Genomic DNA, 22833 nt, shown 5'->3' with positions numbered 1-22833 from the left:
GGAGGTTGTAAAGAGACAGGAACGTTATTCAAACACTGCAAACAAACATTTGTCTCTTCTTCAAAAGTTTAAACTGTGCTCCATGACAAGACAGAGATGACAGTTCTGTCTCACAATTAAAAGAATGCAAACATATTTTCCTTTTCAAAGGAGTGCAAAGCCAGCAGTCAAAAAAAAAATCAATAGGGCTTTTTGGCTTTTAAGTATGCGAGGCACCGCCGGGTACAAAGCTGTTGAAGGCGGCAGCTCACACCCCCTCTGTCAGGAGCAGGAAGAGAGAGAGAGAGAGCCACAGAAAAACAAAGTCAAAAATCAATACGTGCCCTTTGAGCTTTTAAGTATGCGAAGCACCCGCAGCTGCACACAGCCCCCCTGCTCACACCCCCCTACGTCAGCGCAAGAGAGAGAGAGAGAGAGAGAAAGTAAGTTGGGTAGCTTCTCAGCCATCTGCCAATAGCGTCCCTTGTATTAAATCAACTGGGCAAACCAACTGAGGAAGCATGTACCAGAAATTAAAAGACCCATTGTCCGCAGAAACCCGCGAAGCAGCGAAAAATCCGCGATATATATTTAAATATGCTTACATATAAAATCCGCGATGGAGTGAAGCCGCGAAAGGCGAAGCGCGATATAGCGAGGGATCACTGTATTTAGCTTCAAAGCAACCAAAAAGAATGTAGCTGACTGCTTTCTTGTTCATAAAGTTATCTATGTGGTTTCAGCTTTCTCAGTACTTGAATGTGCAAAAAGTACTGTACTTGTAGAGTTTGGGTTTAAGACTACTGAAATCGTTTTTTTGATTTTAATGATTATCACATTTTATATACTTATGGTAAAAGCATTAAAAACTGCAAAATGGATCATTGGTTCTTGAAAGCTGAGAGATTGTTAAATTTATTGTTGAAGCACAAATAAAGCCATTTGCAATAAGTTTCCGTTAGCTTTTTACCTGCCTGCTTGTTTGAAGTTGTCCCAGATAACCAATGCAGATGTGGTAGTCAACCATGATTTCTGATAACTACAGGGAGGATGTCGGCTTGCATTATTTCCAACCTCTGCCCCGCCTGGCTTATTCTGTCCTTCGAGCGATTTCTGCTCGTAGATTTGTCAATACAATGCAGGCAGATGCATTAAGACCTTTGGTTCAGTGTTGCTAATCATGATTGAAAAGTATGTGGTGAACAGTAGGAGGTGAAACTCTTGGGGAGACTGAAGATATTGTAGATGAGCACTTCCTATTGGGAAAATGGAGTACATGTTTAAAACTCAACTTGATGTTACTTAATATGTTGATTTCACTAAGGGTTTAAATTAAAAAAAAGAAAAAGAAACTCATTTTGAATTACTTGCCAGACAACCTTACACAAACATTTTGAGATAAACGTAAAGGTTTTCATCTTGAATTGAAACATTTGCTAGACATTTTGTCCTATTTGAGCACAGTTCTAAATCATTTCCTGTAACATCAATCAGACACTTAAAGTACTGGTTTCTTTTCCTTGTCAATAAGTTGCCATAACTGTCCTTATTTATGACTAAATTTCTCAGATGAAATGCATCTTATTTCCTTGCCTTTGCAAGTTGGCATAACGTAGCTTACTTAATTTAAAACTCTTTCCTAGCGTAAGTTGCACATTTGATATGATTTAAGGTATGGGAAAAGCTTTACATATTTCATGGTCCTACAGTGTTGGTGTAAATTTAATTCTTAGAGAAATGTTGAAACCTTTAAACAAAAAACTTAGTTGTGGTGTTGAAGATGACATCCTAAAGAACAGGATGAAATACTTGCAGCAGGTAGCTGTCAGCTGTGCAGTTAGACCAAATGTGACTTTTTACTTGAAAAGGTCACTGATGTAATGGTAAGTGTTCTGTATGTTTTGGTAAATAACCTGCTGTCAGTTGGGGACTTGGGATATTATCACTGAACCATACCACAGACTGTTCTTATTTCCTAGGTTTTACCTTCATGATGTTTTTTTTTTTTTTCTTCAGATATCAAGAGGATTGTGCAACTCGATCTTGACCTAAAGCACAGAGTGAATATCAGGGAGCTGTTTGAAGAGTTCCAAAATTTCCCCAGTGGTGCTGTTATTGGAATTGCTCATGAGATGCAGCCAGTCTACAGGTAGATGATTGGGATAATGAATATTTCATGCTTTTGGCTGTTTAACAAAAAGTAAGAAGAGTCATGTTCAAAATGCATGCATGTATGAGTAAAAATTTGTCAAAGGGGTTTTCTTCGTGACTTCTGTCCATCTGAGGTTGATTGAATTATGTAAAACAGTAAAAGATGGAGATAAATAGGTTCAATTCCAACTATGAGGTTAATACTTTATAAACTACACTGTTTCCCACTCCCCAATTATGGCTCATTGCTCACATGTGTAGAGTACCCTTAAATAGACCCATATGGATATTATGAGCCTTGGGCCTGGGCATTCATGAAGATCTTCTCATGCTGTTTTTGTGTTTCTTTAAATCATTAATGCACCCTTGTATACCAAGTCTTTTCAAAAAGCAAGGACACCAGTAACTGCTTTCTGCTTGTTTACCTGTGATAAGATTGTGGTTATCTGCTTTGACAGGGCCCCTTCTGCACTTGTAAGTATATAAGGAGTAATGCTGTTTCTGCCAAGAGTGAAACACATTTCCATTCGCTCTTGCTGGTAGTACATGGGCAACTAGCCTCTAGTGGCAGTATGTCCTTATATTGTTTGTCATTTACCTATACCCTGGTTTATAGTATGCTCTTGGTATACCTAACTAGTCCATTTTCCCACACCTTTGATTTTGTTTCAGGTGGTTTTTGTGTGAAAGTGAAATTTAAGTTTTTGGAATGAAGTTGAGGTGATTATATTACAATTCCAGACCTTGCTTTATGTATAGAATGCCAGAGGCATAGGTAGCATCACAGGCATAGTGATGGCACATTGTGTCTGACAGGGTATTTGTAGTCAAACTGGTTTGCGGTTCTTTGTTCAGCTCTGTAGTACAATGTACATGCTGTAGCTCTGTTTTTGTCAGTCCTCTGTCAGGAAGCTTCCTCCCCTTGGAGTTTTGTTTATACAGGCCTGCTAATGTTGCAAATTAATCACATTCCTTTTAACGTCACCATGTTATTATTAGAACGTTCTGCTGTAAACAAGACACCTTGTTAATCAAGCGGGCAGCCAGACATGTTTTATGTTCATCATTGTGTCCCTGACTCCTGCTCAGTGACAATGCTGTCTGCCCCAACTGTCTGTTAATGGCATTTCCTGAGTTTCTGACTGACAGTTTTTAAGATCACCTTCCAGAATTTTACTTCCTGATCACATGTATCCGAGACAAGCAGGGTATAATGTTCATAGAAATTGAAAGTTTCCTTTGCAATTTCTTTGCCCTGATTCTGTTTGAAATGGACATTTTTTTTATAAAGTTTACAAATTTAATGTATCATGATTTTTAAAAAGCACCTTCAACTTGCATTTTTTACCAAGTTCTTACTTGGATATTTGCAAATTTCCTTTCATCCACAAAGTTCTTTTGCCTACCCAACAAATCAATGTTAGGATTCTGCTGGTTCTAGGTCACTCATTTTGGGGATTATTTACTCCTTTGATACACAAGAATTTCTCATAGGTTTGCTATATTAATTGAATAATGCGGCTGCCCTATGTTGGTTGCTAGAAGTGAACACAAGGACAAGTGGTTTTGTCAGGCACCCAGGTTAACTCCAATGATGCCTTACAGAGCTGTTCAGTTTTAAAAAAATCAGTCTACTCTAGACAGTAAAAGTGACTTTCCTTTGGTCACAAAATTGCTTTTACAATAAAATGTTTTGCAGTTGACCTGGAAAGTACAGTTTGCATGGTCAATGGGCGATGATTTTTTTATTTATTTTTTATGTTTTTTGTACAAACATGAGGTCTATTATAGAAGTTTCCCCAGAGTATTGCTTATGCAAGGCTGGTCATCACACAGTCTTATGAGGATTGCCTCAAATCCATGTTAAAAAATATATACATGTAAATCTGCTGCTACTATATACTACAATGAATTTTTGGGGTACAAAGTTATACAGTATAAACATGGTAACTTCTGACATTCTGCCTTTCACATTTGTGATCTCATGCAATCATTTGTATCTTAGTCTGTTAGACAAGATTATATTTTGTGAAAAAGAATGCAAGATTTTACGGCACATACAGTATATGTGCAGCTCTGTGTCACTGAAGCTGTGTCACTGAAGCTGTGTCACTAGGGGGAAGCTGATGTGAGCTGGCACAGAATTAAAGTTATAAAATTAAAGTTGGTAAGAGGGGAGTGAATAAGAGGTGAAGATCGGGTCTTTATTTTGAGGGTAATGATAAAAGCTGAAGTTAATTAAGGAGCATTACTGTGTAAAACTAATATGTGCTGATATAGAAACATAAGCTTTTATGGTTGGAAGAGATTAGAACAGGCTGGTATTGAAAAATAGATAGTAACAAGTTCTTGAAGGAAATTCACTTTTGAGGATTGAGGAAGGTGTCAGACAAGGGGACACTTCATAAGCAACCTAGTATGAGCTGTAGCAAAGGGATTCTTTTTTGGTGAACTTGTGTGCATTTTGGTACATTTAGTACTTTGGTTAAACAGGTATGAGCATAAGGAAATATTTTGTGTAGTATGAAATTTTGCAGGTCTGGACAGACGTGAGAAATTCTTCTGGCCTGCATTTGTTAGCATTATTTTTCCATCTTTATTACATCTGAAACAATTGAAAAGGAGTAAAATTGTGATTACACCTTTTTTTAAAAAAAAACAAAAAACGTTTCAGACAGCATTTAGGTCACTCTTTTATAGAGGATATGAAACAAAATAAATAAAACCTTAAAGGAGATCTTAAAAGCGTTCTAATTGATCACATGCCGCTTTTAGCTGTACAATCCTACTCGGGAGGAATTTTGATGCAGAATATATGAAATAGAAAATACTTGGAAGCTTTCATGTCTTTTTCAGCGTGTACCATGGGGCTTCGATTACAAAGATCAAGGCCTATGAAATAAGGGTGGACCAATAGGATTTGAAGAGGACTTTCTGGGAAATATCTGCAAGCACTCTTTTGTGTTGATGTGCTGGGTTATGTTTTAGATTATATTAGGCTGAGTGAAAGATGTAATATTGATTAATATTCAGTCTTTATATGAAAAAGTTGCAGACTCTGTCATCGATCGTCTTGAGGCACTTTATAAAAGTCACCTTTCAAATTAGCCCCAGACTTCCTGTGACTATGAACAAAGTTGCCTTATATTATTTCATAACGATGGACTCAGTTGAACCTGTCTGCTACCTAGACTGCTTACAATTGTTCTGTCAAAGTCACTTAATCTCATTTTTTCTTCTCGTACTTTGTGTTTCTGAGCAAAGTGATGATACCTTCACTAATCTTTTGTTTGACCTGGTGTTTTGGGTTCCTCTAGTCTGTTGCTAAATGAACTTCACTTATCTTATTATTCCTTAGTTAACTTCTCATTGCTTTAACATTACAACCACCTCACAAATGTTATTAACTTCAGCAGTATGAAAGACTGCAAAAACATACAAAACAAAGTCTATATGTAAATTTGTCATATTTTTGAGTTTTAACAACAAGGATTATAAATATGTTACTAAAGTCATTTTCTAAAAAGTTAGAATTGCATAAGCAGCCCTAATTTGGGGTGTTTATAAGAAATTTAATTATTCGTGAGTCAGATATACATAAGCAGGAAAGTAAGGACTGTTGATGTTGCCATGCTCAACTTCAAATCCTGCTGATCACTTTTGCTAAAAACACCTATTTGTTCACTCTTTATCATAAGAGTGTAATTTACTGTACAAAATATGGTCCAGAATGTTTGAATGTTTTTGGTTCTAGAGTGCCAAAAAATAGGGGGGAACCCCAAAAAGTTTGATGTCTTGCTTTAATAGACATCTGGAAATGTTAAACAGTATATTATGTGTGGGGGTTTTCTTGTACCAGTGAGTCAGGAGGTGCTGGACAAAAACAAAACTGAAATGATTTCAAAGCTTTCACTAGTAATTCTTATAAACACAATATATATTTATAAGCAGTTTAATTCACTTTTCATTTTAAATTTTGTCATCTCAATTATCACGCCTCCCTGTATGGATGTGTAATACTCCATATTAATGAGCCAAGCAAGCAAGCTTGCCTCTAGGTCTTAATACATTAACAACACAAATCAGCTTAATTTTTCAACTTGATCTTTTGGACTTCCATCCTTTCTGGCAGTCATTTTCTCCTCACCTTTTACCTTAGATATTGACTACATCAGTATTGGCAGCCATCATGAAGTAGCACTTTGTTGCTTTACGGATTTCAGGAAATGATTTGCAACCATCTTTTCTAATATGACTGTGGAAAGCATTTTTTTTTTAAAATGAGGAAAAGGTGTAATCTGTAGTATTTTTATCTACCCTTTATGCATTTGATTTCTGTAATCAGTTGACTGCTTAACAACTACTATTCCTGTTTTTTTTTCCCTTCATACAATTGTATGTGCTTTACTTAATTATATTACTGACTTTGTTTGCAGTTTTAAGTACTTTAAAAGACACTATATAGAAGTAATTAATATATGGGGCTAATCCATGGTAATCCTTTTACCAAAGTGGAGTTTCTTCCAGGTACATGCCCATATAGGCCTTCTTCCTTACCTTGAGAGTGCATCACATAGATAATGTGTTGCTAAGGAATGCTACAGCATACACCCCTCCCGGATGCAAGTATTGTTTTGTTTTCAAGTATTGTCTTACTGAACTGACATTCGTGTGACAATTGGCACTCCCTGCATTATGCCACAGGAGAAGAATTGCATTTGACACATGCCTTTTAATCCATTGGTGATTTAAAAGTGAAGGCTGCTCAGGCTAGTTATTGACTTCAGCAAAGTATGAAAAGGGATTATTAGATTTCTTTGGATGGTGCGGCCTTGTGGCACCCATCCAGCACCTGAGGGGAATTGTTGCCAATGTGTTTATCTAATTCACATACTCCAGCAGCAGCATATTGATAAAAAACAATATTAATTAAATAACAACAATAACTTTGTATAATGTTAAAGTTTACCCTCCCAAGTGGAATTGAAGAGTCGCATAGTGTGGGGGAGGAATGATCTCCTCAGTCTGTCAGTGGAGCAGGACAGTGACAGCAGTCTTTCGCTGAAGCTGCTGCTCTGTCTCGAGATGATACTGTTTAGTGGATTCTCCATGATCGACAGGAGCCTGTTCAGCGCCCGTCTCTCTCTCTCTCTCTCTATCCCTATCTATCCTATCTATCTAACTATCTGGACTGTGAGGAAATACTAGGGAATGTGGCAAAGTAGTGTGTTGCAGATTCTTCACTAGACTGCTTAGTTCTGGTGGAACACTGTGAAGATCTTTATCTTTGAAAAGTTTTCTCCACTTAGTTTTACAAATGTATGTATATGCATAATATGCTGCTATATATGAGTAATTTCTTCTGTATTTGACTAAGAATATTTTGTATGTATGTTGTTTTATACTATGGCACAGCATACTAGAAATTACTGCTGAATACAATGTCAGAGAAAAACACAAATAGCTAAATGCTTATGAAACCAGTGTATGAGGTAAACAAAAAAGAGGGAAGACAGTTGAACAGTGCTTAACAAAGAAGGGAAATGCATACTTTTTAAAAAATTGTATTATTGGTTTCTGTAAATCGTAAAGTTTTAGGGAAGAGGGCCTTGAAATCTCACTACAAAGTACTAACATGCTGGATGCTATGAAATATCCTTCAGTTTAGCAGTATATTAACTAGAGCCTGTGTACGGAGTAACTGGATTTCAAAGTCTTAGTTGCTACTTAGTAATAATATATGTTTAATTACTATGGTTGTATATTGCAGCTTAAAAGCAATTAAACAAAATGCTGCTGCTTCATTTTCCTACAAAGAGAGGGTTCTCAAAAATCACTGGGCTCATTTGAGAAACATGAGCAGAAAAACAAAGTAACATAAATGGTAGAAATAGTGAGCTATATGTGCCCAAAATGTGAAAATTTAAAGGGTTTTCTTTTAACTGGGTGTTTTCTAAAACATTTTTAATTGAATAATATAATTTTTGTTCTTGAAAATAGATTTGCTATGGTTATTTTTTTTACTATAACATATGACATAAATTAGAACACACAGTCCTTACTTTACTGTTTAAAAAATTTCAAAATTAGGGGGAGGGCAAAGGGAGACCAATGCACACATCTTATCACCAGTACACCAAACCGAATTTTTCCAGATCATCATCTAATGGACATTCCTCCTCAAATAAGGCCACTGATTTGCTTTTAGGTGCAGACTGTGATTACATGTACAAACATACATTTTGTGTTAATTTTAGAACCCAGTAACACACACACTGAGGAGAAGGCAAAGTTGTTAATTAACCCAACCTGCACATCTTCTAGGATAGGCTCAATTAAAACATGGAGGAACATGCAAACCCTGTATGAACAACATCTGCATGCAAGATCCAAAATGTCTTATTTACTTGTGTTTGTAATAATTAGCTTTAATTTTAATGTTTTACAGACTGTCTTTTGTGCATTACGCACCTTTATGCATTTACATACTTCAGTGGACATGGAGTTGTTTCCTTCTACTTTTAAGCACTTGTTGCAGTGTGCGCGTGTTTGTTTTTACTGCTCCAAAAGTGTTCATATACTGTGTGTTTTTTGTCATTGTGGACATAAAGCATTGACATGCGCAGACAGCACCCTAGGTGGATCGATTGATTAGCATTGATGTCAAAATTATGTTATTTTCTGTATACTTGCAGAACTGCATATGCAGAAATTATGCATTGGCCCTCTCTCTGACTGCTGAGAAGGGCTGCTTTAGCTACAGTGTTCTAGGCATGCCTACGCTCTTGCTATTCTTTAGATGTTTTAGATTAAAACTTGCAGTGAACAAGTAAAACATGTTATCAATGCTCAGTTCAAGAAGGAATTAACAGCCAAAATGTTCTGTCCACTATCATGAACACATGTAACCTTGTTACCTTTGGATCCCCAAGTTTACTTGGCAGTTAACTTCATGATAAAGTTGTCAATTGTGTTTGTGGGTGGAGAATTTTGTGTTGTAATACTGCAAATTTAATCTGTCAGTCTACATCTTTATGTATAGTTGTGAGTGAGAGCCTACTGCGTTTTGGCAAGTTGGGTGTTCGGTTGTTGTGCTTTCTCAGTAAAACATATAGTATTTCTGTATACTGTAGCTGCTGACGGTGTGCTAAGATGTAGTTTCATGGCTCTAGATTACTGTATTTACTGCTGAGGTTTTTTTATATGTAGCATTGCTTCAGACTTTGTCACTTCATTGCAACCAAGTTATGTTTAGCACTCATCATTTCCTCTGAAAGCATCTTTTCTGCTTCTGCGTATAAAATGATCTAGTACAGTATTGCTAAACACTGTTGTCATTTTTCAAGAAAAACAAGTCAGAAAGGAAGTCTGTACCTTGCATTGCAATGTTGTAGACAAATTTTCCAAATGAAAATGTAAATGAATTATTTAATTAATAAGATTATACTTTTTAAAATCTTAAATTATTAACATTTCTAGTTACAGATAAGGGGCAGGGTGGTGGAATAGAGGCCAGCGCTGGGCCTAGTCATTGTTTGAAAGTTGGTGTAAGCTTTCTTAGTGTACCAAATTTGAAAGTTAGTATGCCATTTTGGCATGATTCTTGCCTTGCACTAAGTGCCACACTTATGGAGTCCATGTATATTACCCAATTATTGAAATACATGAGTTTGAAGAATTAGATGGCTGGTTACTGAAAAGGCTTATAAATAAGTAGTTGTTCTTATGCAATAAGTTTTGAAGGACATGTCCTGACTTTTCAGACTAGTTAATTGAAAAGGATCAACCATGAGTACTTTGTGGGAAAAACTGATTTTCAGTTGTCACATAAAGCCAGTTAAGGTGGAGGTACTTCCAAAGGTTAATATGCAAATCCATTCAATAGGAATTTTGTTAATCAGTTCATTTTCTATATCCAGAGTAAACACTTCTTGTCCTGATTACATAATTAGCATAGCTTTATGGGTGGCAAAAAACAAATGCTCAAGCTGTGAGGTTTAAGGCATTGAGAACGTTTTGTGCCGATGTGTGGTCAGTATCTACAATGATTTGTATGTATGAGGAAAATTTAATGATGGTCAGGAAAGCAGATGAGGATAATAGAAGATTTAAGGTAAAGGTGGGACTTCTCCTATATTCACTTCTGTGTCCATTACAGTGTATACTAATGGAGTAGGTTAATGAGGTTTCTGCCAAGGGAGTTCTTGTTTGCCAGTGATCTTGTAGTGTTGGTAAAAAGAGAATTGACTGTAAATGTGCTGAAAATGAAAATTGTAATGGAAGCAAATCATCTGAAAATTAAGGCAGAACTGGAAAAGGTGAGAGTTAAGGCCATGCCACATTACACAGCTTTCCATTTGTACCCTTCATTTACATAATCTTACTGAGTTGGGGCCTGTTGTGGTGCTCTCCCATGACTGTGACTTAAGCCAGCCAGTCCGCAACTTGCCCTGACTAAATCTAATGGGTTTAATTTTGTCTTAAGTGGAAGGGTTTGGGTCTGTATGCGTGAGAACTGACAGCCAAAGAATGCCCACCTGGAAGTATAATGCAAATAAGGCAGCAACGAGGAATAAGGAACAGGGGTGTGTTAGACCTGACAAACAGAAGAGATACTTGTCTGTCTTATGTTTTACGTGCCGTGACAGAATGGAAAAAATCAAAAAGGGGCAGAGATTGCTGCTGAACTCGCCATACCTGTAAACACTTTGTAGAGCAGTGGCTCCATCACACAGCATGTTATTGGCTGTCGGAAAAAGGGGCGAGCATGTGATTATTTGGAAGTGTTAAACTACCATAGAAAGTCATCATGTAGTCAGGTATTTTACATCCCCAATGATTTTTAGTTATATTAATTGACATAGTCTGGTGACGAGATGAGCAATTAGTCATCAAGTTTGACCTACTTTCTTATTAGAAGTCCTATACAGTAATCCCTCGCTACTTCGCGGTTCACTTTTCGCGGATTCACGACTTTGCGGATTTTATACGTAAGCATATCTAAATATATAACGTGGATTTTTTGCTGCTTCGCGGGTTTCTGCAGACAATGGGTCTTTTTACTTGCTTCCTCAGTTGGTTTGCCTAGTTGATTTCATACAAGAGATGCTACCCAATCAGAGCACGCAGTTAAGTTCCTGTGTGCTGCTGATTGGCTCAGCGACGGAGTGTTGCATTAACCAGGCAGTCTCATCTCACTCATTCAGCATTAACGTGCTACTGCTGCAGTGGCCATGCCCAGGCACCAACGGAAGATGCAAATGATTGCAGAAAAGGTAAAAGTTTTGGATATGTTGAAGGAAGGGAACAGCTACACCGCTGCAGGACACCGATTGTTTTTATTTAAAAAGGAGGAAAAGCATATAAGATCTACGGCCGCAGTGTCCTTTAACCAGGGTGCAAAACGAGTTGCAAGTGGACGTGATAAGGCAGTAGTCTGGATGGAATCTGCTTTAGGAATCTTTGCAACAAGGTCGACGACGTCATGACCGCCTACAAGCTGCTACGTGTACTTCGCTATACAGTAAGTGTAAACTTATCTACCGATTTCATATTGCAGTTGTCCCTGTTATTAATAGAGTAAATGGTGGGTTGTAAACAATACAGGAAGGGTTTAAAAACATCCAAATACACGTTAAATAATTAAATAAATATAGTGTCCCTACTTCGCGGAAATTCAGTTATCGCGGTCAGCCTTGGAACCTATCTCCCGCGATAAGTGAGGGATTACTGTAATGTGGCATTGGCTTTAGACCAGGGAGTCTCAAACTCGGTCCTGGGGACCCACTGTGGCTGCAAGTCTTTGTTCCAACCAGCTTCTGCTTTTAATTGGACGCCTGGGCTAATTAAGTGATCTGTTATTTCCCAGATTCTGTGTTTTGGGACCAATATAGAAATTAGAAAATTAGGTTTGGTAAAAAAAAAATACTAAAATTTCCTAAGCAGTTATTTGGGGAAATGTATTTTTTTCTTTTTAACATTATTTTCATCTTGATTTTTATTCTGCTTTTCCAGGTGTTTTAATTGTTCAATTAATCCATTATTTACAAAGTAGAGGGTCTGATGTTAAAGTAGTTGCAGCCTCTCACAATTCAGTGTTGTTTGACTAGGTGTCTGCTTTGCTTGTTTTTAATTGTCATTAATAAGATACAGTGAAATGAGCAAACTGTACAGATAAAGGTCAAAATAAAATGAAATGAACAAAATAGAGTTAAGCATTTAAATCTATAGCAAAAATAGAAATATTTCTAAATGTCTTATAAATGTATCCTGCTGCTGTGCTTATCTGAATGTAGAATAAGAGAAGAGACAAAAAATACCAAGTAATTAATTGAGATCAGTGTTATCAGTTACTGTCACTGATTATGAATCTGGTTGGAACAAAAACCTGAAACCACAGTGGGCCCCCAGGACCGAGTTTGAGAACCCCTGCTTTAGACAATAAAAGAGCGGGAATTGAAGCAAGGGTGGGTTAATAGTCATATATTAACTTCATGAAGGTTTTCATGAAAGATGCAGTGGTGTAAAGAGTAACGTGTGCTGGATTGTTAAATTGGAATTTAATTTATGATATTTTATATAAGGACGCTACCCTTCTACCAGTTATATATCTGTTTTTTAAGACTTTATACTTATTTTTTTCTCTGTTATTAATATTCTTACCTAATCTTCGTTTTTTCTTTTCTTGTATCTTTCTCTTGAAATCTTACTTTGGGCTACATTGCTTGTATGAAAATGTTCTTTATAAATAAATGTTGCTGTTGTAAATAAATTGGAATGTTTTTGTAGTGTGTAGGGAATTTTTGCAACTGAGCTGAATCAGTGGTACTAGCCACAATGAGATGTATAAGAAAGTGGTGTATAACATGAGAAGAATGTGTCTCAACTGTTAAAAAAAAAAAAAAATACCTCCAGCTGCTGGAGTTGGGGTGTCGCAATTTTGTGACAGCTGTCAAAGGGAATGACTACTGAATTATTTCAGTTTTTGTGTTTATTGCTTGTGAGTAGACACTTAAAGGGGTAACGGCAAGAACCGTCTTGACCTGAGATAACCCTAATAGATAGTTACCGTTGTGTGTTCAGGGTTTTTCTGTGGTACCTGCACTGTATAAAAGTTTGTAACTGGATTTTTTAATCAGGAGATTTTTTTTTTTTCGTGGACATGTTGCTTGTGTGATCTAGTTTTTTTGTTTTACTTTTTTTCAAAAATGTCTCCTTTTTTATTCTGCTTTTCTATGAAGGAGAAAGAGCGGTGTTATGTTTTTGGACAGTCTTTATCAGGGAAATGGTTCACAACTCTCCACAGATAAGATCTTGTTTTATGGGTCTGGGAAGACTTTTTCCTAATGGTGCATTTTTCCCTTTTTTATGTTCTTTTTCTCACCCCCAAGCTCTGTTTGTAGCATTTATTTTAGCTCTATATCTTACATAAGATGTACTGGTTTGACAGTCTATGGATTTGTTGATGTTTTCAATTATTCAGAAGCTGCTTAGACTTTAATGTGAGTATCTTTTTAATAAAGATCATGGGACTCTCCTCTCTGTTTTCCTATTGTACTTTCTTCTTGACAGAAGGTTACTTTACAATTGTTACTCATTTATTGCTTTACAGTTTAAAATCAGGAGAGTCACTGAACGCACAAGTTTTACACAAGATGTAGAAAAATTTAAATAGAACCGCGTGGATCCATATTTCAAAGCTTTGCTCCAAGACCTACATTTTAAAGCTAAAGACGCACATCCAGTTTTAAAGCCCATGGACTTAATGTGAAACTTTCATGGGAATAAAGGAAAATAAAAGTAATAATCTATAATTAAAGTAGCACACCTATGTGTAATTCAGATATTATTAATAAAAGTGAAAGAAAATGTGTGTGGTTTTAATATTAAGTAGGCATCGGACACTGATGCCGCATTACACGACTAATACTTGGAGAGAATGTCAAACTTAACTACTGCAGTTGCTGATTTTGTGGCCTGAGCATGTCGTATTATACAACTAGAAATCTAGGGCAACTGTGCAAAGATTTTGAACACAGTTTCATATTTCCAAAGTATAACCCATTTTTCTGACAGCTAATTAAATGCTGCCTGATGAAGCCAGTGCCCGTGTTAAGACTTCACAGGTACAATGCATGCTCTGCCCTTTTTTAAATTCACTTCTGTTGTAGTAAGTAAAGCATACAACATCAGGAAGACGAGTCTCTCTTCTATTTGTGAGTTCCAAAACGCATACATTGTCACGTTTCTAATTCTTTAACGCTGTATATTAGGTATTATACTTCCTGCTGTGTGTTCATTAGTTGTTAGCTCTTGAATGCAAATAAGCCTGGCCCTACAACTTAAGACAAAATCAGACCTGTTTTGTCAGGGCAAGCCACATTGGATTGAGTTGCTGGACATGTCACACTTATTGTACATGACAGGTGATCATCAGAATGCACCACAACTGCTTACGTGCTAAGAATATATAATTGACTATATAATAGACTATATAAATGTCTATGACTGAAAACTGCTGAATAAGTCATGTAGCACGATATGGCCTAAAGAGAAAACGAACCATTTACTGCTACATGTATATTTAAGTAATTTCATAAATGCATCCATTTATAATTAACAGATGTTTTACCCCTGTTTTCCCAAACAAAAGAATATACACACTTAAGGTATACAGTGCACTTATGCATAACAAAATTTATCTGTGTCACCTTCTGCCCTAATTTTTATTTGCCTCCACATAAAGCACACTTCATTGTACTTCACCATTTAGATTGTTTAAAGTTTTGCAAATATTGGTGGATTGTAAATAATTGCACATCTTCTTCTAATATTTTTCTTGTGCACAATTTAAAAGTTTTTTTGAAGCGTATTCTCTATATGCCAAAAGGCACAAGAATGTTTTGAGAAACAATTTTTGGTCTAAAATTCAAAGAGACACGTGTCACAAGCCTAACAACTACTCATATCCTGACATTTCTGAAATGTATTGTGGATGAAGTGTCATATTCTGATAATGGCTTCTCTTTAGCAAGAATGGGACAACTGATCTGAAGATGAACGTTGAATGGATGTAGCACACTGCTTGGAAATTAGCAATAATCTCCCAAAGCAGTGTGCAATAATGTTTGACACATACCTGAAAAGGAATAAATCTGTTGTTTTGGCAAGGAGTGGCTTAACCACATAGTAATGTGTGGAAGTTTAATACTTGCAGTATGTAATTAGCGGATATTATGAGTTTAATACAGTCATACCTTGAGATACGAGTTTAATTCATTCCATGACCGAGCTCGTAAGTCAAAATGCTTGTATCTCAAATTAATTTTCCCCATTGAAATTAATTGAAATGAGATTAATTCGTGCCAGCCCCCAAAAAACCACCCCAATTTTTTGTTAAATGTTTTCAACATAAGAAAAATGTATTTATAATGAACAAATATTGTGTACAGTAATCCCTCCTCCATCGCGGGGGTTGCGTTCCAGAGCCACCCGCGAAATAAGAAAATCCGCGAAGTAGAAACCATATGTTTATATGGTTATTTTTATATTGTCATGCTTGGGTCACAGATTTGCGCAGAAACACAGGAGGTTGTAGAGAGACAGGAACGTTATTCAAACACTGCAAACAAACATTTGTCTCAAAGTTTAAACTATGCTCCATGACAAGACAGAGATGACAGTTCTGTCTCACAATTAAAAGAATGCAAACATATCTTCCTCTTCAAAGGAAACAGAGAGGAAAGCAAATCAATAGGGCTGTTTGGCTTAAGTATGCGAAGCACCACCGGTACAAAGCTGTTGAAGGCGGCAGCTCACACCCCCTCCGTCAGGAGCTTAGAGAGAGAGAGAGAGAGAGAAACAAAGTCAAAAATCAATACGTGCCCTTTGAGCTTTTAAGTATGCGAAGCACCGTGCAGCATACTTAAAAGCTGCACACAGAAGGTAGCAACGTGAAGATAATCTTTCAGCATTTTTAGACGAGCGTCCATATCGTCTAGGTGTGCGAACAGCCCCCCTGCTCACACCCCCTAAGTCAGGATCACAGATAGTCAGCGCAAGAGAGAGAGAAAGAAAAGTAAGTTGGGTAGCTTCTCAGCCATCTGCCAATAGCGTCCCTTGTATGAAATCAACTGGGCAAACCAACTCATTGTATATATATTTCCAGCTATATTTCTTTGTGGGCCTGCATAGTTGATCAATACAATGAACACATCATTAAGTATTCTAATTATACACCCAGTTGTTGTTGTTTATGTGCAGTTTACATGTTTTCCCCATGTCTACTTAGATCACAGTTCACTAAAGACATGCTAGTTTGGTTAATTGTTTTATCCAAATTGGCCTTAAGTAGTGTACGTATGTGCATGAGAGGGCCCTGTGATGGACTGGCACAATGTCAAGAGCAGTTAGAATAGGCTGTAGTCCCCTAGATAGTGAATTGGTTTAAGAGGGTTGAAAATGTTATATTTTTTTTCTGCTTTAATTCCTCTTTAAAATACTGCCTTACTTTTGCAACCTGTCAACTAGACGTATTCTCAGTAGTAAAGCATTTTTGGCCACTTTACTGACTGCTATTCACCTATCTGCACAAATAATTTATTATTATATTTTTAAAAGGTAGAGTACCTTGTGAAAGTATTCATCCCCTTCAGTATTTGTCCTGTTTTGTCACATTACAATATTACAACCAGGAATTAAAATGGATTCCTGGGAGTTAGCGCCATTTGATTTATACAACGTGCCTACCACTTTGAAGGTTCAAAATTATTTTTTTTATTGTGCCACAAACAATAATTAAAACCAAAAAAAAAAAAATATGAGTGTGCATAGGTATACCCATTTTCCTCAAACCCATTGCACAAAATCTTGTTTATATGTTGATTGAGATGATGTTTATGTGTGATGTTGGGATAAATGATTTCTAAGTTGTGTTACAACAAAACGTCTGTGTTCTTCACAGTAAAAGTGCTTTTTTTTTTCAATAGAAACCCTTAACAGGAGCATTTGCGAAGTCTATTGAATCAGACACCAAAAACGAAGATAAGCAAAAATCTACATATGGCAGCATAGAGATTCACAAAATCGATCTTGAGACTTTAAGAATCAATATTGAATCTTCGAAATGAAAAATAACAGTTAATCAGAAAATTGATATTTTTACCCAGGCCTAATGTTTAAGGTCATTGTCCTGCTGGAATGTGAAACTTTGCCCCAGAGCCTCAGATCTTTCGTAGATTGAAACAGGTTTTTCTCAAGAATTGACCTTTATTTAGTGCCATCCATCTTTCCTTTAATCCAGAACAGTTTTCCTGTCTCTCCTGATGGAAAAACAGCACTACTACATGATGCTGCCACCGACATGATTCACTGTGGAAATGGTATCTTATTCAGGGATTTCATAACAAAAGAGATAAATACATATGCACTCACAGATTTTACATTGTTACTTAGGGTGTGTGTGTGTGTGTGTGTGTATGTATATACAGTGGTGTGAAAAACTATTTGCCCCCTTCCTGATTTCTTATTCTTTTGCATGTTTGTCACACAAAATGTTTCTGATCATCAAACACATTTAACCATTACTCAAATATAACACAAGTAAACACAAAATGCAGTTTTTAAATGATGGTTTTTATTATTTAGGGAGAAAAAAAAACCAAACCTACATGGCCCTGTGTGAAAAAGTAATTGCCCCCTTGTTAAAAAATAACCTAACTGTGGTGTATCACACCTGAGTTCAATTTCCGTAGCCACCCCCAGGCCTGATTACTGCCACACCTGTTTCAATCAAGAAATCACTTAAATAGGCGCTGCCTGACACAGAGAAGTAGACCAAAAGCACCTCAAAAGCTAGACATCATGCCAAGATCCAAAGAAATTCAGGAACAAAATTACCGACCAAAATTACCCCAAGAGCGCAGAGACGACTCATCCGAGAGGTCACAAAAGACCCCAGGACAACGTCTAAAGAACTGCAGGCCTCACTTGCCTCAATTAAGGTCAGTGTTCACGACTCCACCATAAGAAAGAGACTGGGCAAAAACGGCCTGCATGGCACATGTCCAAGACGCAAACCACTGTTAAGCAAAAAGAACATTAGGGCTTGTCTCAATTTTGCTAAGAAACATCTCAATGATTGCCAAGACTTTTGGGAAAATGCCTTCCAAAAAGTTCAACTTTTGTCTCATCAGTCCACAAGGTAAATGTCCCGTTACATCTGGCGTAAAAGGAACACAGCATTTCAGAAAAAGAACATCATACCAACAGTAAAATATGGTGGTGGTAGTGTGATGGTCTGGGGTTGTTTTGCTGCTTCACGACCTGGAAGGCTTGCTGTGATAGATGGAACCATGAATTCTACTGTCTACCAAAAAATCCTGAAGGAGAATGTCCGGCCATCTGTTCGTCAACTCAAGCTGAAGCGATCTTGGGTGCTGCAACAGGACAATAACCCAAAACACACCAGCAAATCCACCTCTGAATGGCTGAAGAAAAACAAAATGAAGACTTTGGAGTGGCCTAGTCAAAGTCCTGACCTGAATCCAATTGAGATGCTATGGCATGACCTTAAAAAGGCGGTTCATGCTAGAAAACCCTCAAATAAAGCTGAATTACAACAATTTTGCAAAGATGAGTGGGCCAAAATTCCTCCAGAGCGCTGTAAAAGACTCATTGCAAGTTATTGCAAACGCTTGATTGCAGTTATTGCTGCTAAGGGTAGCCCAACCAGTTATTAGGTTCAGGGGGCAATTACTTTTTCACACAGGGCCATGTAGGTTTGGATTTTTTTTTTTCCCTAAATAATAAAAACCACCATTTACAAACTGCATTTTGTGTTTACTTGTGTTATATTTGACTAGTAGTTAAATGTGTTTGATGATCAGAAACATTTTGTGTGACAAACATGCAAAAGAATAAGAAATCAGGAAGAGGGCAAATAGTTTTTCACACCACTGTATGTGTGTGTGTGTGTGTGTGTATATGTATGTATAATATATATATATATATATATATCTATACTGTGTGTGTGTGTGTGTATATATATATATATATATATATATATATATATATATATATATATATATATACTGTATATATAATATACAGTATATATATATATATATATATATATATACTGTATATATAATATACAGTATACACACACACACACAGTATTTTATTTTCTTTCCCCTTTAACAATTTGGACTATATTGTTAAGTCAATTGCATAAAATCCTAATGAAAATCCATTTTAATTCCTGATTGTAATTTGACAAAACAGGACAAACACAGAGGGGGATAAATACCTTTACAAGGCACTGTGCCTTTTGATAGAAACAATGCATAAATAGAAGCAAGCGACTGAACCTGTTTAATTTTTACAGGAGTGCCTGCAATTCTATTCCAGAGCTACTTGGCCCATTTAAGTTCTAAAAATGCCAAGCATTACTGCTAGGAGAGAGGCCAGAAGGCTATGTGCGTCATGCAAAGGAACATCTCCTCTGAGTTTCTGCCTGAATGGTGATATATATTTTTCAATTCACTTTTTTATGTGTGTTTTGAGTAGAATTACCGACAATGACTTGGCACCTCATAGATGTTTCTCCTGTAATACTTTTCAGGGTTCTGGATGACGTCCTTTTCTCCCGTCTGTAGATACATTATTTTTCTTGCTATAAAATGTAAGGAATTTGATTTATGCACCAACTGCATTTTCAGTTTATCATTCTCTTTAATTTTATGACAAGCCATATTTTTAGAGTTCTCATATTGTATGAGTGTACTTGATTGGTTGCTCCTTATTTTAAGGTTTTTAGTTTTGAGAATCTTTGCCTTTTGTGTCATAGTGTTAAATAGAGGATCAAGGAATCAGCAAGTTTTTGCATAGCAGATTTCAGCAAGAGCACTATCACTTTGTAAAGCACAGAAATATTGGGCTGAAAGTAATACAAGATAAGAAGACTGATACAAGTTAATCCGACAGATTAAATAGAAACATGGATATATTTTGAAGCTGTAATAATGAAATATGACATCTCAAGTTCAGCAGCTGGAAGGCATCTTTGGCAGATTAGAGATGCCATCACTATTAGCAAGCTTTTCCAAGATTTTTTTTTCTCTTGTTGAGATACTTTGCAAATTGCAAAATATTTTTGGCATCACTTTAATGATCTCAGCATTGAGGTGTCAAGTTCTATTTGTTGAGTACAGCAGTGTATTTTCCTTTTTTGTTACAATGAAAATTTCCGTATTGTGTACATTTTCTAAAGCGCAAGACGCTTTTTTGTATTGTTTGTCTCCATCTCATTGATTTGCTTCATTTGCATTTGTGACTACTTATCACATGCATTTATACCATTTTCTTGTTTTATTTGTATACTGCCTTTTACCTTTGTTTTAGACATGGCCTCATTTAAATACTGTCTTAAATTTCATCTGGATTATAACAGAAAAATATTCCATCCACTTTCCCTGGCTGTCTTTGTAAGATTATTGCAATTAGAATCAGAATTTTGACAACAACAGGTGGTAAAGAAGTATGCATAGCTTAACAAAAAGTTATACCATTAACCTCTGAAATTATTTTGCTCTGTCCTTATATCATGTTTATATTGGAAATCGTTTGTAGTCTCAAGAGAAAACCACCTAACATAGAGACAACCTACCCTTTACAAATGAGAACCTTCCTCTCCGGTCAAAATAACTCTACAGACTAAATCTAACATTGTGAAATGATAGTGATGTTCACTGTATCAATATGCTCAACATTTGAATTCAGTAATGTTTATATTTCTTTGTTCTGATTTTGGCAAAGTGTGTGACTGCATTTAATAACTTAATAATGTCACAGTATATTTTCTGGATGACTCCATGCTGAGTAGACTATAGTATTCACAGGTTAGCTATGCTGATACCACTGTTTGTTCATAGTGGAAGCCACCTATTATGTTTTCTGTACAAAGCACACTTCACTTGTGTCCTGTTTCACCTTGGGCAGCATGGTGGAGTTTTATGTTTCATAGTGGCCATTCTTCTCAGTCTAGCCTTTAGACATAGACAACACCACACACTTTGAAGAAGGGAGGTCCTCACATAAAAGTTGCAGAATCAACAGCATAACAATTATTCATCAGTACCCAAAGAAGCATTGCCTATATTATAAGTTGACATTGAAAGAACACTACTCAGAAAATTAACAAAAGGAGACTGTGCAGCAGACAACCTCCTGGTATGATAGTTGAACTCGTGATGCATGAACTGTAAAACTGCATGCTGAGACGCTTCAAAGTCATAGTAAGCCATCCTTAAAAACCAGGCAGAGCCTTGAGTCCTTCATCAAGCATGTTGTTTTTAATAAATTAGTTTTTAAAAGTTTTTAATAACTTTGTTCAGAATCTGACTCTAGCTTTGTGCATATTGATTTTGATTGACTTGTGGGTTACAGTAATCCCTCCTCCATCGCGGTGAAAATCCGCAAAGTAGAAACCATATGTTTATATGGTTATTTTTATATTGTCATGCTTGGGTCACAGATTTGCACAGAAACACAGGAGGTTGTAGAGAGACAGGAACGTTATTCAAACACTGCAAACAAACATTTGTCTCTTTTTCAAAAGTTTAAACTGTGCTCCATGACAAGACAGAGATGACAGTTCCGTCTCACAATTAAAAGAATGCAAACATATCTTCCTCTTCAAAGGAGTGCGCATCAGAGAGAGAGAGAGAGAGAGAAAAAAGCAAACAGTCAAAAATCAATAGGGCTGTTTGGCTTTTAAGTATGCGAAGCACCCGGACAAAGTAGCTGCAAGGAAGGGAGCAAGCATTTTTCAGCATTTTTTTAGAGGAGCGTCCGTATCATCTAGGTCAGTGTGCGAACAGCCCCTCTGCTCACACCCCCTCCCGTCAGGAGCAGAGAATGTCAGAGCGAGCGAGAGAGAGGAAAGCAAACAATCAAAAATCAATACGTGCTGTTTGATCTTTTAAGTATGCAAAGCACCATGCGGGAAGCATATCGCTTGCAAAGCAGCCACATGTAAGCCCAGCAAAGAAGGGAGCAGTGTGAAGGGAATCTTTCAGCGTTTTTTGAGGAGCGGCCGTGTCCTCTAGGGGTGTGAACAGCTCCCGTGCTCACAATATATTTGAGGAGTTTTATTTAATACATAATACACGCTGTGGTTGGGTAGCTTCTCAGCCATCTGCCAATAGCGTCCCTTGTATGAAATCAACTGGACAAACCAACTGAGGAAGCGTGTACCAGAAATTAAAAGACCCATTGTCCGCAGAAATCCACAAACCAGCAAAAAATCCGCGATATATATTTAAATATGCTTACATATAAAAACCGCGATGGAGTGAAGCCGCGAAAGTCGAAGCGCGATATAGCGAGGGATTACTGTACAGTGATCCCTCGCTATATCGCGCTTCGCCTTTCGCGGCTTCACTCCATCGCGGATTTTATATGTAAGCATATTTAAATATATATCGCGGATTTTTCGCTGCTTCGCGGGTTTCTGCGGACAATAGGTCTTTTAATTTCTGGTACATGCTTCCTCAGTTGGTTTGCCCAGTTGATTTCATACAAGGGACGCTATTGGCAGATGGCTGAGAAGCTATCCAGCTTACTTTCTCTCTCCCTCTCTCTCTCTCTCTCTCTCTCTCTCTCTCTCTCTCTCTCTCTTGCGCTGACGTAGGGGGGGTGTGA

General features: G+C 36.9%; 1 protein-coding gene across 1 annotated transcript in view; it reads left to right on the top strand.

The window, feature by feature from the left end:
- xxylt1 (xyloside xylosyltransferase 1) overlaps positions 1-22833 on the top strand; it is a 129365-nt gene that overhangs the window by 53072 nt on the left and 53460 nt on the right. The window contains exon 3 of the mRNA XM_028795042.2: positions 1996-2128. Coding sequence (XP_028650875.1) covers positions 1996-2128 — 133 coding nt within the window. The remainder of the gene's footprint in view (positions 1-1995; positions 2129-22833) is intronic.

The sequence above is a fragment of the Erpetoichthys calabaricus genome, chromosome 2, assembly GCF_900747795.2.
Source record: "Erpetoichthys calabaricus chromosome 2, fErpCal1.3, whole genome shotgun sequence".
NCBI lineage: Eukaryota > Metazoa > Chordata > Cladistia > Polypteriformes > Polypteridae > Erpetoichthys > Erpetoichthys calabaricus.
This window is presented reverse-complemented; position numbering and strand designations above follow the sequence as displayed.